We start from the raw sequence: 18,628 nt of genomic DNA on the forward strand, positions 1-18,628 counted from the left end.
ACCAGGGAAGCCGCTTCTTTCCTTTTTAAGACTGAATAGCAGTCTATATGGATAGACCTCGGTTTGTTTATCCATCCATCCGTCGATGGACGTTTGTATTGGTTCCACCCTTGGACTGCTGTGAATATTGCTGCTGTGAACATTTGTGGACACAGTTTCATGTGGAAATGTTTTCCGTTCTCTTGGGTAAATACCAACAAGTGGAACTGCGAGGTCTGATGGTAGCCGTGTTTCACCTTTTGAGGAGCTGGGGGACTCTTCCAAAGCAGCTGCGTGGTTTTGCAGTCCCATCAGCAGGGGTCTGAGGGTTCCAATCCCTCCACATCCTCTCGAACACCTGTTACGTCTGTCTTTTTGATTATGGCCATCCTGGTGGGTGTGAAGTGGTGTCTCACTGTGGTTTTGATTTGTATTTCCCTGATAACCAGTGAAGGTGGACATCCTTTCACGTGCTTCTTGGCCATTTGTGAGACTTCAGAGAAATGTCTGTCCAGATCCTTGCCCACTTTAAGATGGGGTTATTTGTCTTTATATTATTCGGTTCTAAAGCTTTTTTTATGTATTGTAGATACCACAGTGACTTAAACTGAAGCACCTGACTCTTAGCCACCCCCAGGGTGCCCACTGGCATGCTGCCGCCCCCTTGGGTGACAGATTCCTTGAAATACATTGTGGGTGCCTTTCTCTTGGCCCGAATTCCTAGCACAGTGCCAGGCACACAGCAGGGGCTCAGTAAACATTGGGACCTCAGCACACCAGCTAAGGGGCCAGGCGGTCCTGTCTACCTCAGTGAGGTGGCTGTGATGGGTTCCATTTAGGCTCTGTGTTACCAGCCAAGAGAGCACGGCAGTGGTGTCTGTGGGGAAGCGGGGACCCACGCAGGTATTTACTGAGCACTGACTGTACTGGGCAGTGAGCTAGGCCTGGGGGAGAGAGGGATCCGAGAGCCCCAGGGCAGGGTGTGCGTTTGCACAGGCTGGGGACCTGTGTCAGCAAATCCTGGACAGGACCGGCAGATGTCTGGGCATCTGGGAACACCTTCTAGGGCAGCGCTTTTCCACAGAGACCTGAGAGTTTCAGGAGAGAGGCAGGTGTCAGAGGTGCACAAGGAGGAGATGTTTAATCACCCCCAGAGGCAGAGAGAACAAGGCAGCCCCGGGAAGTACGGATGAGGGGTGGGGGACCAGTGTGGCTATGTCTGGCTGGGCACAACGGGCCGTGCCTAGGGGCCAGACCCCCCGCCCGGTGCATGGGGACCATGGCCTGACCCTTCTGTCTGCACAGAATCAACTCGATGGTCAGGAGAAACGAGCCAGGAGGTAACCCGCTGGGGCCCAAGGTCCTAGTCCACAGCCGGGCCGGATTCTCCCAGCATCCCGCGCTGCCCAGACAGACTGGGGACCCGCGCATCCTGCGTGGGGGCCTGAGCAGCTGTGTCCACAGGGCCGGGCCCAAACGTGGAGGAAATGAATTGAGTCCCCAGCAGAAGTCAGGGTTTTCTTGGGGCTGGAGGCTGCCGTGTTAGTGACTGTATTAGTGGAGAGACAGGAAAGAGGAAGGGAGGAGAGCAGGGGAGAGAGACAGAAGGAAGGAGAGACAGGAAGGGCAGAGAGAGATGGAGGGCAGAGAGGTAGGGTTCAGGGGGAAGAGCCAGGGAGTTGGGGGCGGGCTGCGGGGGCGGCAAGGGAGAATGAGCCCTTCCGCCCCTCCAAGGGCACACATGTTATTTCTCAGTCCCCCCTTGTTCAGAAGCCCAGCGCCCAGCCCCTCCCACGCACCTTCCCGTAAAGCCCCAGCAGCTGTCCCCTGAGGCTGGCTGTCTTGAAGCTCAGAGTAGCCTGAGCAGGGCCGGGGGCGATCGGGGGTGGGTGGTCTGTCCCACTGCCGGCGGCCAGGCTGCTCCCGTGTCCCAGGCAGGCACCTGCCTCAGTGTTCAGCCCTGCGCCCCCTTCTCTGGACAGTGAGGGGCCCTCGGTACAACTGGGTCCCCATCCCCCAAGCAGCCCACGGCCTGATCCCACTTGAGTTGCTGTCAGTTTGGTCCAAAGTCCTGGGGTGAAAACTCAGGGCCGCCTCACCCACCTGTGGAGCAGAACCCCCCGACCTGGGGACACCCCCTCTTTCTGCCCGGAGCCACTCCCTGGGCTATCCTGTAGGAGAACCCCAGGCCTGGACCCCTGCCCAGCAAGCTGCCTGAGGGTCATCGGGGGTGATTCTGAGCCTGGGCCAGTCAGGCTGCAGGGGGCAGCGCTGGGGGCTCCTGGGTCCTCCCAGCGCCCTTGCCTCTCCAGAAGGTCCCCAGGCCCCTTGGGCGTTGAGTTGGAGGGGCGGTGGAGGTGGGGGGTCTGCTGGCCCGTGGACACCATGTGGGCCTCTCCTGCCCCTCCCTCTGCCCTTGGGGTCCACGGGGCGGGTTCAGGGCAGTGGTGCCGCGTGTCCCGGGCCCAGGCCCAGCATCCGGCACGGTGGGCGTGTGAGCCTTGTGTTCAGCTCTCCGGCCGGCGGGCCTGGGTGTAACGCTCTTCCAGGGTGTTTGCAGCCACCCACACTGGACCTGCCATTTCCGGGGGTGACAGAGTCCCGGGTTTGGCGACCACCACCACAGTTTGCTGCCAGTGAAATAAGGATACAGTTTCTTCCCCCACAATCCCCAATGCCTCCCTCCCGCTGGGAGCCCACCGATCCTGGGGTGGGGGGTCCCTGCCCCAGCACCCCCCCACCTCGGGAGCAGATGTATGGCCTGAAATCAGAGAGCCCACCTCCGTGTCCCGTGGGAAGTCCTGATTGGAGCCTTCTCCACACCACTTGCTGCCAGGGCCTCTGGGTTTGGGGGTGTTCTGTGGGAGCTCAGGGCACCGCTTGGAAATACTCCTCAGCTGTGGGCCCCCCCTGGGCTGCAGAGCAGGCTTTCTGGGAGTCTTCATCTGTGGGAGCCCCCATGGAACCCAGTAATCAGAGGGTTTTTTCCTGGCCTTGACAGGAAGTGGTCATGTCCCCACTGGGGTGGTCAGGGTAGCTGTGATGCCTGTCAGTGGTGGTGGGGGGATGTACAGAGACCCCCAGGGCCCTCCCCAAGGCAGAGGAAGGGCGGGGCCAGCTCCCCCCGCCCGGGGCCCACCCTGCTCAGACTGCAGAGGCTCTGCGGAATGAGGCTCTGTTTTTTATAGTTTGAGCTACAGTTTATACAACATACAGTTCCCCCATTTAAGGCGTGTGATCGCGTGACCTCTAGTATATTTGGAGTTGTGTAGCCATCACCAGGCAATTTTAGAGCATTTTCATCACCTCCAAAAGAAGCCCTGTGCACAGCTGTCATCACCCCCTGCTCATCCCCTAGCCCCCGGCAACCAGGAGTCTGCTCTCTGTCTCTGCAGATCTGTCCACCGTGGACAATTCATGGAGCTGGAACCCTGTGCTGTCTGGCTTCTTTCTCTCCCTGTACCGTTTGCGAGGTCCATCCATGTCAGAGCTTGACTACAGGCCACGTGGGTATTAAGACTGGGTAATATTCCAGCGTGTGGAAGGACCACATTCAGTTTATCCAGTCGTCCAGTGAGGGAGCTCCGGGTTGTCTTACACAGTACTGCTGTGTGAACGTTCTTGTACAGGTTTGTGTGTCGACGTGTGTTTTATTCATTTCATTCTTGGGTATCAAGCCAGGAATGAAATTGCTGGGTCAGGCTGGACCTCTCCGCTTAAGAGAAACTGCCAGACTGTTTTCCACAGAGTCTGAACCCTTTTACATTTCAGCTTCTTTTTAAAAGAGTTTCCTGGGAGCTGAGACATCTTTACGAAGCCCCCCACCCCTCACCCAAACCTGAAAATCTGTTCCTGGACATGGTGAAGTTTGTGTTTGGAGAAAATCATTTCTTGAGCACACGGTCTGTGCCGAGCGTGGAGAACGCTCAGTGTCGCCCCCTGCAGGTGGCTGCACCCATGTTCCTCCCCGCCACCCCCAACCCCCGCTGCCCTGCTCTAGCTTTCTTCAGGGTGCGGTTCACCTAGTGTCTCTAAATCTGTCCCCCTAAATCTTAGGTCCGTGAAGTTCTTTGTTCTCTATACCCTCAGCCCCTGGCACTCTGAAGATGTCTGGTGGTTATGGGTTGGGATAACCTGTCATTTAGAGGAGGGGCTGTCCCCAAGCCACAGGAAGCCGGGGAGGGGACAGGGAGGGACCCTGGGGAGGCTCTCACACTGAGCGTGACCAGCAAGCCTGTTCTCCACGTTTGAGGGCTTTGGAAAAAGCCCTGCACACTAGGGCCCAGGCTGGCGGGGGTGTGGGAGCCCCTGCTTTTGGTGGTGGGCTTGGCTGTTTTCCTGTGACAATGGCTCAGAACTCGAGTCACATCTCAGAGGGATCTGACCTGCCTGAGCCCCAATCCTCCATCCTTCCCCGGGTGCTCAGCCTGCAGCCTGGGCCCAGGCCATGGTCCTGGGGTGTCTGGTGTGTGTGTGTAGCACTTGTCCCTGAGAAGAACCGGCAGGGCTCCCCAGAAAGTGTGAAACAGAGGCTGCGGCCTCGGGGGAAGCTGGGAGCTTGACCTCTGGCAGCTCTTCAGCAAAATCTTGGTCCTCAAAAAACGTAACAAAGAAAACAGTTATTGGTCCTGAAATAAGAATCACACGCCAGCTTTTTTTTTTTTTTTTAATGGTTATTTATTTATTTGGCGGCTCTGAGTCTCAGTCATAGCACCATCTTCATTGCGGCATGTGGGATCTAGTTCCCTGACCAGGGATCGAACCCAGGCCCCTTGCATTGGGAATGTGGAGTTCTGGCCACTGGACCTCTAGGGAAGTCCCCCTTGAGTTTTTTAAAACCCACCTCTGCTCAGGCCTTGCCTCTGACCGCTGAATCAGCGTCTCTGGGTGGATGGGGCATCGGTCATTAGTTTAAGGTCCTGCAGGGGTTCTAACAGGACAACCCGGGATCTTGACCTCAAGTGCTGAGAAACCCAGAGGGTGTTATAGCCCTGGTGGTCTGCCCACCCCCACAGTTTCTGCTTTGAGGGGCCCAGGGGAGCCCGAGAATCTGCATTTCATCAAGGTTGTGGATGCTGTTGGAGACCCCAGCCCAGAGCAGCCACGGCCACCACTGTCCTTCACAGCCCCCAAGGCCTCTGCCTGGTCACGTGCTAGACAATCGTGGCTTCTGATGTGATGTACTTAATGCAGAACCTGCCACGCACCATCTTGAGGCGCTTTGCAAGTACAAATCCACTTTCTCCCCTTGAGTGTCCCACAAGGTGGACACTGTTGCTGTCACCTCCACAGAAGGGGACACAGAGTCACAGCCATGTCAGGTGTCTCAGGGCAGCTCTGGAGGCATTGAGTGTCGGTCTGGCTCCAGCTCCTCTCTCCTCCCCCCTTTCTTTAGCCTGAGGGGAAATAATTTTACCCCCATTTTGCAGATAGAGGCCCAGGTCGGGTCATCCTTCCAGGATCTGTGCTCAGACCTGCCTGACTTCCAGCCACTCTGGTGAAGGGCCCTCCCCGAGGAGGGGGCTCCCTTGCTTCCTCCTCCCACTCCTGCCCAATGGCCCCCGCTGCCACACCTCACAATTGCTTCCATGAACCCCTCACTTCTAAGAGGCCAGCCCTGCCAGCCTCTGCAATTGAATCATGATATCCCCTGGGTGACCAGAGAGGGAGGCATGGGCCCAGAAGGAGGCTTCCTGGGTGGCGGGATTGGGAGCCCTGCCTTCTATTCCTGTCTCCCCTGTTCAGGCCCAGGGGGAGGGGCAGGAGAGGTGGGCAGGGGTGGTCCCTGCTCACTGAGGCCCGAGAGGAGGTGGGGCTATGGGAGGGATGCCCAGCTCTCCCCAGCCTGTGCCTTGAAACCGTTGCCCCTAGAGAGGAGGCTGACTTGACATGACTGGGTCAGAAGCAGCAACTGCTGCTGCTGAGCGAAGCCTGGGGCCCTCCCGCCGCCCGGGGCCAGCACCTTAATGCCGGGCGCAGAGCTGCATCCTACAGGGACCTCCTATGGGGTGAGTCGTCCTGCCACCCTGAGTGAGGACCGCTGGGCCAGGGGGCCTGGTGTGGGGGGAGCTGGAGGCTGTGTACTTCGATGCAGACCGCTCTCAGAGTTTCCCGGTGGGCAGTGGAGAAAGGTCGCAGGCCTGAGAATCCGGCACATGTGGCAGGGGTCCTAAGCTGAGCCGCTTCCATCTGGACTCTGGGCAAGAGCCTTAACCTCATCACGCCTCAGTTTTTCTGTCTGTAAAATGGGCAGTGTCTCCCTCGTGGCTCCCTGGGGCCCGCTGTGAGCACTTTGCAGGGAGGTCAGAAGCCCCGCCCTCCCTGGGAGGTCAGAGTGACTGACAGGCGAGCAGAGGGGCTCTCCCCAGGGAGTGCAGCCCAGAGAGAAGCAAGCTCAGGGAAGGGACCGCTGACTGGGGTCTACAGACCAGCCGCTCCTTAGACTCGCCCCAGAGGTGCACGCGTCAGCTGGTGGTGCCGGGGGTGGGCCGGCCCCTCTTCCCCACAGCCCCTTCCAGCTCTGCAGACAGCAGAGGAGGGAGGTTCAGATCTTCACCCCTGCCTGCTGAGTGGCCTCAGACAAGTCACCCCACCGCTCTGAGCTCCCTGATGTGATGGCAGGTCCTGGCCCTCCGTAGATGGTAAGAGCTCAGCAGATGTCAGCGGATGGTGTCCCTGGACGCTGTGGCTGTGGTTCCCGACCTGAGTGCCCTGGAGGGTTTTCTTGGTGCCTCCAACTGAGAAGGCAGCCAGTGCAAGGAAGTTCAGTAGAACCCTGGCTTGACAGTGCTCAGCTGTAAAGAATCCCCCTGCAATGTGGGAGACCTGGGTTCAATCCCTGGGTTGGGAAGATCCCCTGGAGAAGGGAAGGCTACCCACTCCCGAATTCTGGCCTGGAGAATTCCATGGACTGTATGGTCCATGGGGTCGCAAAGAGTCAGACACGACTGAGCCGACTTTCACTTCACTTAACAGTGTTCGTTTATCTGAAGTTAGACCCATCTCTTGTTTTTCTGATGTGGAAAAGACCTTCCATTTATTCGTAATCACCAAAACTTAAGCAGCAAAGGTACTCCTGAGTTGGAGTGGAGGACACAGTATGGTTCAGGCCCACAAAAGGCGCGGAGGTCTGAAGTGCGTGTTGCAACGTGAAAGAAGCCAGTCTGAAAAGGCTTCATACTGAGTCCAACCCCACAACTTTCTGGAAAGGCAGAACGGTGGAGACAGTAAAAACTGGGCGGTGGCCAGGCGCTGGGGGAGGGAGGGTGAGCAGGCCGAGTGGAGAGGGCTTTTAGGGCATGGAGACACTGCATGTCTCGGTAACAGCGGATACAGTTTGCATTTATCCAGAGTCAGGGGATGGGCCACACCAGGGGTGATGAGATGTGTCAGTACTGGCTCGCTGACTGTAATACATGCGCCACACTCGTGTGGGTCTGTACTTGCACTCGCTTTTCTGTAGACTTTATAGTTCAGTTCCGTTGCTCAGTTGCGTCTGACTTTTTGCGACCCCCTGCACTACAGCACACCAGGCCTCCCTGTCCATCACCAACCCCCAAAGCTTGCTCAAACTCAGTTCCATCAAGTCGGTGATGCCATCCATCCTCTGTCATCCCCTCTTGACATTTAATCTTTTTTTAAGCTTTTTCTATTTTAATCCGTAAGAAATATCTTTATTCATCTTAAAAAATAAAAAAAACCCTAAACCTTCCCAGGATGAGTGGATAAGGAGACAGTAAAAGATGAGTGGTGCAGAAGGAGCAATGCTGGTGTGCAGTTGGTCGAGTGGGCACGACCTAGAATGCCGGCTGAGGCTGGCTCTGAGCCTGGTCCTCCCCCAGCCTTTGAGGACCCTGCCCCCCACCGTGGCGGTGGGCCTCCCTGGGTGGCTTCCTGGTCCAAGGCCAGCAGGCCTAAATCCCCTGCCCTCTGGGCAGCACGAGGGCCCATACTCGCTGGTCTCCACGGGCTCTGCTTTTGCTCTCAGCCCCTCCCAGCCTTGGGGTGGCTTCCTGGCTGGTGTCCTGTCCTCAGCGTGGGAATGGCCTTCACCTGCACCCGATGCTCATGGCCTCTGAGGTCACTGACCTTTCCTGCCTCTCATCTGACATATCTGATGCCTTCTCAGGGAGTTTTGTCCCCTCCATCCCTCCAAGACCTCCACCGACCTGCCGCCTGGGCTTCCTCTATGACTTCCTCTACCCACCTGCTAAATACTGGGCTGGGCATCCTCCCGGTCAGCGTCCTCTGTGAGGAGCAGGGCTTAGCTCGACATCCAGGTTCACCTTTGGGCCCCCACGAGACACAGATCCCGAGGCTTAGTTTCTGCAGCTGGGAAACAGGCATAAGACCACTATTGTGAGAATTTTCTCGTCAAAGTCTCATCCCCCTTGAAACATTTAATCTTTGTCACGATGATGTGCCCAGAGTTTAAGACGTCAGTGGGCGCTGCAAACAGTAGCACTTAGAACAAAATCAGCAGGATCCCGACCCCTACTGCGCCCCAGAGCTACAGCTTTAAACTCCTGCAGCCGTGTCTTCAGAGACCCACCTCCGAGTTTCTACATCTGTGTGCTGACTGCTTCTTGGCTCATCGTCTCTTAGCTGTTAGGTACTGACTTCCTAAGGGGCTACAGTCCATTAGGTCGCAAAGAAATCAGACACAACTGAGCGACTGAACACGCGCGCACTGACTTCCTCAGAGTCAGCATGGGACTCTTAGGTGAAGATTCTTAGTCTTGGGACTGGCCTGGTGGTCCAGTGGTTAAGAATCCACCTGCCAGTGCCGGGGACATAGGTTCTATCCCTGATCCGGGAACTAAGATTCCGCGTGCCTGGGGCAGCTAGGGCCACGACCACAGCTACTGAGCCCGTGTGCTGCAACTACTGAAGCCTGCTTGCCCTAGAGCCCGTGCTGTGCAACAAAGAAGCCCCCACGATCAGAAGCCACACCCCACAGCTGGGGAAAGTCTATGTGCAGCAACAAAGAACCACATGGCCTATGTATATTTATGTGTATACTTGAGTCGGACTTAAATAAAAGCTTCTCAGTCTTTTAGAACCACCTTCCTCTTCCCTTTAACTGTTTCAGCATGGTTACAATTCTTCTGTTAAATTCGTTGTGAGTTGTCATTATTACGAGACTATTAAGCATTACTTATTCCTGGGGCGAGCAATGCACTGATTCTGTATACACTCAAGTACTTCTCCTGTGCAGCATAAGTTAGTAACTGCCTCATTTTTCAAATGTATGAAGTGAAAGTCGCTCAGTTGTGTCCAATTCTTTGCAACCCCATCGACTGTAGCCCGCCAGGCTCCTCTGTCCTTGGAATTCTCCGGGCAAGAATATTGGAGTGGGTAGCCATTCCCTTCTCCAGCAGATCTTCCCAACCCAGGGATTGAACCCAGGTCTCCCACACTGCAGGTAGATTCTTTACCACCTAAGCCACCAGGGAAACTCAAGAATACTGGAATGGGTAGCCTATCCCTTTTCCAAAGGATCTTCCTGACCCAGGAATCGAAACGGGGTCTGCTGCCTTACAGACAGATTCTTTACCAGCTGAGCTACTAGGGAAGTCCTGATTCCCCCGTCAGGGAATCAAACCCCTGTCTCCCACATGACAGGCAGGAATACTCACCACTATGCTGGTCATTTCTTTCCCCACCTTCCAAATGCTCAATAAAATACTACTCCATACAGCTTTTTGTCTGAACAAATCCACCAAATTCTCTACATATATACAGTATACACACATTTCATTTTGTATATTTTCTTTCATTGCTTGCTATAAGTTATGTACAGTTGACCCTTGGACAGTGTCAGGATGAGGAGCTCCGCCCCTCCATGAATTTGAAAATCTATGTATAATTGATAGTCAACCTCAGTGTATGTAGTTCTACAGTATATGCAGTTCTGCATCTGGGAATTCGACCACTGTAGGCTTTACCATTGGGAAAAAATCAGTATAACTGGACTCTCAAACCCATGGTATTTTTGTGCGCATATGTAAAACCGCTTCCCCTCATGTTTGTTGGATCCCCCGTGCCCTCCCTCTTCTGTGGTTTGCTTCCTCGTTTTGGTGGAGTACATCGTGCAGTAGCTTCCTAAGAAAGGATGCATGGAAGATAGTTGTGGCTTGATTACTTGATCGATTGGCTGTATATGTAGTTTTAGATTGAAAGTCATTTTTGTTCCGAGTTTAAGTGGGAGAAATTCCCCACCAACGTCTCGGTCTCGGTGTTGCCACAGAAAGGTCTCATGCCATGCTCTCAGCCCTTTGTGTGAAGTCTCTTTTTCTTCTCTGGAAGCGCTTGGGGTCTTCCTTTGCCCACCGAGGTTCTGAAGTTTCACTGGGCTTGGCCTGTGTCTCTCTCCTTGGTCGTGCAGGGTGTCTTGAGCCCTTTCAGCCTGGACTCTCACATCCTTCAATTCTGGGACACTTTCCCATTTTACATATTTGGTAATTTTCCTTCCTTGCTTTCTGGAACTCCTAGTATATAGATTTGAAGCCATCTACATGACTCATGGATGGCTCTAAATTTCTTCTATCTCTCACTACTTTGCCTACTTCTTTTTGTTCTAGTTTCTGAAAGATTTCCTTGACTTTATCATCCAACTCACATCAAAATTTTTATTTTGGCCATTACACTTTTAATTTCCAGGAACTCTTTTTCTCTGATTTCCTTTTCCTTTTTTTAAAAATTGCATTTGATTCTCATTTTGAAGGTGTAGCATCTTATCTCTATGAGGATTTCCTATTTGGTGTCCACACCCTGCATTTCCCATGATTCCCTCCAGTTTTCCCCTAGGTGGGGCTCTTTCTTGCCCCCTCACCGTCAGGTGCCATGGGTGAGCATCCTTCCAGGATGGGGCCCTGGCCTGAGCACCCCCACCGCCCCCCATCTGCTGTGGGCTCCATGCCCTTCCCAGGAAGAACAGTCCCCGTCCTGCCCAGGGCTTGCTCTTGGAGGACACAGCATCTGGCTGGACTGACCTGTCTTGTCCCCAGACTGGTCCCTGAAACTATCACAACATTAACAGTTGAACACGTTGTGTCTGTGATGAACGTGTTGGAAGAACTTCAGTGGATGAGGCTGGGGAGGGGTAAGAAAATACAAGTGTGTGAGAGACGCGAGGGCTCTGGGGAGACCTGAATAAGTCAGCAAGAGCAGACTGTGCACAGTACCCAAGAGGCTGGCAGCGGGGGTGAGGCCTGGATCTCCGCTGGCTGAGGGCCGTGGGGCAGAGCCAGCTTTTGAATTTGGACCTGGTGGTGTTCAGAACCAGACGGCGCCAGTGTCCATGGTGTGCCCAGAGCAACGGTCACAGTGGCGCTCGAGTGGGTCCCTGGGCACAGTGTTGGCCTTCCCGGAAGGCTTGTCAGGAACGCAGGGGCTGTGGCCAGGAGCTCGGGGGATGTTGGACAGCCCCGCAAGCCTGAGACCCGCTGGTGTTCACACCCTATTGGCTTTTCTCTGCAGGCCTGGGTCACTCCAGTTGGCATCTCCCAGGCCGCGTTTGGGAGGTTTGTTTCCTTACCTGAGGTCCACTGAGATCTGGTTCTGAGTTCTGGGTGACGGGGGTCATCCCTTATCTTCATTGCAATGTGCAGAGTCCCTGAGTGGGTCGCCTGTGTGCCACCCTACCCACCCTGAGGTTACCTGCCCCCCCACCCCCAGCTGCCCCCTGGATGATTCATCTTCATCTGGGTGTCTCCCTGTGAGGGGCAGACACAGGGCTTGCAGGGCCCCGGGTCAAGGTACAGAGTGCAAACAGGAAGTTGCCCCTGCCCTGGGGTCTGCGCCACCCAGACTGACCCTGCAGCATCGCAAGGGTGCCCATGCAGGGCCACAAGCGGTCTTCTGTCTGCACTGGGCTGGCTTCTGTCTCTCCACATGCAGGCTGCTTGGCATATAAAACAAAACGGCGGACTTAGTCTTTTTCAAGAACCGACCACATTCAGTGAAACAGCCATGGAGAACCAGGGGTTTGATTTCAACCCGTCCTCTACTGGCCCCAAACAAGAAAGGGAGATGGGAGGAGAAGAAAGGACCTGGCCCTGCGGGGGCCAGCCCAGAGCCCCAGCTTTGGGAGAAGCTGGCTCCTGGCTGAAGGCCTGTCTTCTTTCTCCTGATCTGGACCAGCCTCGAAACTGGGCCCAGCTATCCCAGCAGGTCACAGCAGAGCTGATCAAGAGCGTAATATCGAAATTCATTTTTCTTACTGACATCAGGTGTAAATTCGGAAATGTGTTCCGACTGGGAACGAAAGTGCAAATACAATAAAGCTGCATGCCCTGAGCACGGAAGGCTCAGCTGCCCGCATCACACCGTGTGCAGGAGGCCACACCCAGGGCTCCATGTGTCTAGAGGATGCTCATGGTTGTCACCCCCATGTCACAGGTGAATTAGGAGATCTGAGAGGTGGAGTGAGGTCCCCGGGTCTGGGGTAAGTGGAAAGCCCCAGCTCTGAACTCGGGGCTCCTGACTCCTGGTGCCCACGCCCCAGGCTCCAGCACCGCTGGGCAGGCTGGCCCAGCAGGGCCCCAGCAACCACAGGCATTTGTTTCAAAGCCCCGAGGCCCTCATTCTGCTTAAATCACCTAGAATGTGACCAGTTCATCTTCTGTCTTGATGTTTCTCACTGTGCATGCAAAGTTGTTTCAGTCGTGTCTAACTCTTTGCGACCCTGTGGACGGTAGCCCGCCAGGCTCCTCTGTCCATGGGATTCTGTAGGCCCGAATACTGGAGTGGGTTGCCATGTCCTCCTGTCGGGGATTTTCCCGATCCAGGGATCGAACCAGCGTCTCTTACGTCTCCTGCATTGGCAGGAGGGTTTTCTACCCCTAGCACCACCTGGGAAGCCTGTTTCTCTGCTTGTGCTCATTTTTCTGCTACCAGCTATTACCATGTATCTAATTCCAGACTGTCTTCATCACCCCAAAAGGAACCCTGACCCTGATAGCCATCACTCTCGTCCTCCCTCCCCCAGCCCCTGGCGACCACCAACCTGCTATCTCCCTGGACTGTCCGTTGAGGCTGTGTATTTTAAAGCGGAGGCTGGCTGTGCGGAGCCTTCTCTTTAGCATTTGCTCCTGTCTGGGCACACCCTCTGGACACATCTCTGACCCTCTCCAGCCTCAGCTCACCTGTCCAGGGACCCCTGGAATCATGGAATTCAGGCATAGTATGCCGAGCAGCTTTTTCGCTGATGTGAAAACAGACTCACCTCTGCAGAGCTGCGTGGCTTGTGGAAAGCCAGGGCAGCAGGACTCAGGAACTCAGAGTGGGAGGGAGGCTCGAATCCCTACCTGGGACCCTTGCTTTGCCTGCGCCGATGCTCAGAGCAAGCTGCAGCTTGCCTTTGCCTCCGTGTATGCGATGGACTCCGCGTCCACGTCTGGAAGGTGGAACCACGCCCTCCAGCCTGTGGGGACGTCGTTCAGACTCCAAGATAGACACAGGGAGGCCCACTCCCCGATGCCTCCCTGTTATTACCCTTTTATCTGAGGGAGGGAGTGTGGGCAATCATTTTCTCAGGGATGGAAGTGGCCCGCACCTCACAGGATGCCAGGTGTGGCTTCCAGCCTGGTGCCCTCTGGACGAGGGTAGGCAGGACCTCACTGCGTGCAGAGCCCTGGCAGGGGGAGGATGCGAACCCTGGGGTTGAATCCTGTCCCTCTTTGAGCCTCAGTTTCCTCACCTGCCAGGTAAAGTGCTGTTTATCCCTGAGGTTTTCTTCCTTAACCAACTTTTCTTTCATTTTGTAAACTTTTTGTTTTATATTGGAGTATAGTTGATTTACAGTCTTGTGACAGGTTCAAGTGTACAGCAAAGGGATTCAGTTTTACGTATCCCTAAGGTTTTAATGACGGTGATGAACAATAGTTGCTGATTACTGAGCGTTAACAACCTTTCCACACTTTACATGGATTACCGCATTTAATCGCACAGCCATCTTCCCTGTTTTACAGGTGAGGAAACTGAGGCATGGGAACTTAAAGCAGACATTCCCAAGGTCACAGATGCAGAAAGAATGGAGCTGGGAACTCGATCCCGTGTCTGTCCCCCTCCTAATTCCTCCCTCTACCCCCATACCCACCTCCTCCACAAGGCTGGGTGTGCAGCCCCCATGTGTCCTCAGCTATATGTTCAGCCTGCCTTGAGGGGGTGCAGGGGTGTTGGTGGGGAGGTGGGCTGAGTCTCTTCATGCAAGGGCATCCTCAGCTTTGTGGAGGGCTGCCAGAGAAACCTGGGGTGACATCTTGGGAGACCCCAGCGGGGGCGACTGGATTCAGCAAATAAACACGTGGGACATTTAGTTAACCCTGAATTTCAGGTCATCAGTCTGATCATTTCTGGCCTAAGTATGTCCCATGTAACATTCCCTAAAAATTATTTGTCCATGTGGAATTCAGATTTAACTCGGGGCCCTGTGTTTTATCTGTCCCCAACCCACAAGTGGAAGTGGCAGGAAGCTGGGAGTGAGAGATCCCTGCAACAGCTGCTGGCTCCCAGCTTGAACTGGCCACAGGAAGGCTGCTGTCTGGTGGAAGGGTCTGGCCTTAAAGGGCCAGCTTCACACAGCCACCCACCCAGGAGGGGAGGAGCCATCCAGGACCGAGAGGCTAGTCCAGCGTCCCTCTCACAACCCAGGGTGCGAGTCCTGGCTCTCTGCCCCAGCATGGGCAGCTGTGGCCCGAGGCAGGAAAAGCTGTTGATATTGGGGGGGTGGGAGGATGGAAGAAAGGATGGAGAGCCCCGCCCTGCTGTGTGTGGAGTGTCATTTAATTTGCATAACTACCTAATGCAGGAGAAATGGAGACTCGTCCTGTTAAGAGTCACACAGCCAATAAGCAGAGCAAGAATATGAGCCCAGTGCTGTGATGTTTTAGCTTGATTGTGGTAAGATATATAGATAACATAAAACTCGCCACTTGAACCATTTCTAAGTGCACAGTTCAGTGGCGTCAGTCACTCTTACAGCGTCACACAGCCATCACCTCTGTCTGCTTTCAGGACTACCGTCCCCCCAAACAGTAACTCTGTACCCAATAAGCAATAATTGCCCATTCCCTGCCCCAGCCCCGGCCCCACCATCTACTTTCAGGCTGTCTGGTTTGACTCCTGGATATCTCCTGTGAGAGGAATCAAATAGCGAGTGTCCCTTGTGACATGTTTATTTCACCGAACATGGTATCCTCAGGGTTCATCCATGTTGTAGCAAATGGCAGGATGGCCTTCCTCTTGAAGGCTGCATGAACAATGTTTCATTGTTGGATGGACCACATCTTCTCTGGCTTTAGTGAGTAATGCTGCTGGGCTCGTGCAGGTACGAGTGAGTCTCCACTTTGGATTCTTTTTTTTTTTTTTTTTTAAACTTTACAAATTGTATTAGTTTTGCCAAATATCAAAATGAATCCGCCACAGGTATACATGTGTTCCCCATCCTGAACCCTCCTCCCTCCTCCCTCCCCATACCATCCCTCTGGGTCGTCCCAGTGCACTAGCCCCAAGCATCCAGTATCGTGCATCGAACCTGGACTGGCGACTCGTTTCATACACGATATTTTACATGTTTCAATGCCATTCTTCCAAATCTTCCCACCCTCTCCCTCTCCCACAGAGTCCATAAGACTGTTCTATCACTTTGGATTCTTTTGGAGACATCAGGTCTGCCAGTTCTCATGGCCTTCAGGTGTGGTGGTCTTCCCAACTCTTCTTGGATGCCTCCAGCAATGGAGAACTCACTACCTTCCAAGACTGTCTCGTCAGTACTCAGTCTGTAGCCTGGCTCTGTGTCCTTATATCTGTCACTCATGGGCCCCACGAGGCCAGTGTGGAGCCACTCACCTAGGGTGTGCTTCTTTGTCTCTCCCACACCCTTGTGCCCATGTGCCTGAGGAGCTCTGCGGTTCACTCCTGACGGCATCGGACTCTTACTCCTCTCTCCCTCACCCCAAGCCCTAAGGGAGCAGAATTCAGCTTCGAGAAACAGGAGGGAAGGGTCTTTAAAAATGACCACCTGTGAGTAACATGGAAAATTACTTTACCATATGTAAAATAGATAGCCAACGGAGAAATAGCTGTAAGGCTCAGGAAATTCAAACGGGGCTCTGTATCAACCTAGAAGGGTAAGATGGGGAGGGAGATGAGAAGGAGGATCAAAAGAAAGGGGACATATGTATACCTATGGGTGATTCATGTTGAGTTTTGACAGAAAACACCAAAATTCTGTAAAGGAATTCAGTTCAGTTCAGTTCAGTCGCTCAGTCGTGTCCGACTCTTTGTGACCCCATGAATTGCAGCACGCCAGGCCTCCCTGTGCATCACCAACTCCCAGAGTTCACCCAGACTCACATCCATCGAGTTGGTGGTGCCATCCAGCCATTTCATCCTCTGTCGTCCCCTTCTCCTCCTGCTCCCAATCCCTCCCAGCATCACAGTCTTTTCCAATGAGTCAACTCTTCACGTGAGGTGGCCAAAGTACTGGAGTTTCAGCCTCAGCATCAGTTCTTGCAAAGAAATCCCAGGGCTGGTCTCCTTCAGAATGGACTGGTTGGATCTCCTTGCAGTCCAAGGGACTCTCAAGAGTCTTCTCCAACACCACAGTTCAAAAGCATCAATTCTTCGGCGCTCAGCTTTCTTCACAGTCCAACTCTCACATCCATAGCAATTATCCTTTAATAAAAAATAAACACATTTTAAAAATAAATTTAAAAAAAAGAATGGTATACTTTAGACAGCACTCAAAAAAATGACCACCCCTGATAGAAATCGTCACACCACCTGGGGGCTGACAGTCTGACTGCCTCGATGTAAACCTGGCCGAGTTGCCCCAGGACGGGGTGAACCGTGGCGGCCGTGTCACCCCTCCCGCCCGCAAGCCTCACCCTCTCGTTTGTCTCCGCAGGGACCTACCAGGGCCAGTGGGTCGGCGGCATGCGCCAGGGCTACGGCGTGCGGCAGAGTGTCCCCTACGGCATGGCGGCGGTCATCCGCTCGCCCCTGAGGACCTCCATCAACTCCCTGCGCAGCGAGCACACCAATGGCGCAGCGCTCCACCCCGACGCCTCCCCTGCCGTGGCCGGCAGCCCGGCCGTGTCCCGCGGAGGCTTCGTGCTGGTGGCGCACAGCGACTCTGAGATCCTCAAGAGCAAGAAGAAGGGGCTGTTCCGGCGCTCGCTGCTGAGCGGGCTGAAGCTGCGCAAGTCGGAGTCCAAGAGCAGCCTGGCCAGCCAGCGCAGCAAGCAGAGCTCCTTCCGCAGCGAGGCCGGCATGAGCTCGGTCAGCTCCACGGCCAGCGACATCCACTCCACCATCAGCCTGGGCGAGGGCGAGGCCGAGCTGTCGGCCATCGAGGACGACATCGACGCCACCACCACCGAGACGTACGTGGGCGAGTGGAAGAGCGACAAGCGCTCGGGCTTCGGCGTGAGCCAGCGCTCGGACGGGCTCAAGTACGAGGGCGAGTGGGCGGGCAACCGGCGGCATGGCTACGGCTGCATGACCTTCCCCGACGGCACGAAGGAGGAGGGCAAGTACAAGCAGAACATCCTCGTGAGCGGCAAGCGCAAGAACCTCATCCCGCTGCGCGCCAGCAAGATCCGCGAGAAGGTGGACCGGGCCGTGGAGGCGGCCGAGCGGGCGGCCACCATAGCCAAGCAGAAGGCGGAGATCGCGGCCTCCAGGTAGGCGGGTGAGGGGCGACGTGATGGGGGGTGGGGCACAGGGCGGTTCTGGGTCGCTGGACCTGGTCTGGTTGGTTGTGCTGCCTGGTTCGATGCCTACGTGTGTGTTTCTCAAACTATGCCCTGTGGAACCCTGGGGTTCCTCAGAGGTGGTGCAAGGAGATGGTTGATCTGAGGAGGCCCTGGGTCTTACAACCTCCCCTCAAATGGAGCAAACCTCCCTTCCCCTCTCTTCCTTGTTTTATATGCTGGTGTTTGATGGAGAACAATGTTGGCCATTCTCTTAGGATGCATAGCACAGCTGCTGGCTGAGAGGAAGGTGTGTGCCTCCACGGCCTCATTCCCAGGTGGGCATGGAGTGCTGGGTGCTGCAGGGATGTGGGAGGCTGGGGGTAGCTGTCCCGGCCACCCCAGCCTGAGGCAGATTCTCCACAGGCCCTGGAGATGGCACCAAGTGAACAGGGCTGGGCTGTGGGCGCTCGCCCAGGAGTCACTCACAACTTGGTGCTGTCGGCCATCAGCTGTTCATGGGACACGGGGCTCACTGTGTGGGTTCAGCAGCCTCCAGACCCTAAGCAGGTTCCAGAGTTGACTGTAGGCGGGCGCTGTGTTGGCTACTGAGGTGGCTTTGTATTGGTGCAAGGGTGAGAACTTCAGAACTGGTAGAAGGGGTCCCTGGGTCCTCCCGGGAAGTGCAGATGAAAGTGTGTGAGCCTGGCTCTGCCCCGCGCTGCTGTGGGAGGCCATGGACAGCAGGAACTGCCAGCCCCAGGTTGAAGGGAGCCACCCAGTTGAAAACCAGGGCCCCCAGGTGGCCACGCTCCTGGATTCTCAGGAAACCATTCCCGACTTGAGTGTGTCGAGAGCTTCCTGCCATCTGTGTACTTTCCTGGGTCAGGGTAGGGCCCTGGGGTCAGCCCCGAGGGTCATGGGGCCTGGGACAGGAGTCTGGGGCCCTT

The 18,628-nt window shown here is 55.1% G+C and overlaps 1 protein-coding gene across 1 annotated transcript in view; it reads left to right on the forward strand.

The window, feature by feature from the left end:
- Positions 1–18,628, forward strand: part of JPH3 (junctophilin 3) — a 75,230-nt gene that overhangs the window by 14,029 nt on the left and 42,573 nt on the right. The window contains exon 2 of the mRNA NM_001205619.1: positions 16,892–17,669. Within this exon, the coding sequence (NP_001192548.1) occupies positions 16,892–17,669 (778 nt within the window). The remainder of the gene's footprint in view (positions 1–16,891; positions 17,670–18,628) is intronic.

This window comes from Bos taurus, chromosome 18 (assembly GCF_002263795.3).
Source record: "Bos taurus isolate L1 Dominette 01449 registration number 42190680 breed Hereford chromosome 18, ARS-UCD2.0, whole genome shotgun sequence".
In the NCBI taxonomy this organism is placed as follows: Eukaryota; Metazoa; Chordata; class Mammalia; order Artiodactyla; family Bovidae; genus Bos; species Bos taurus.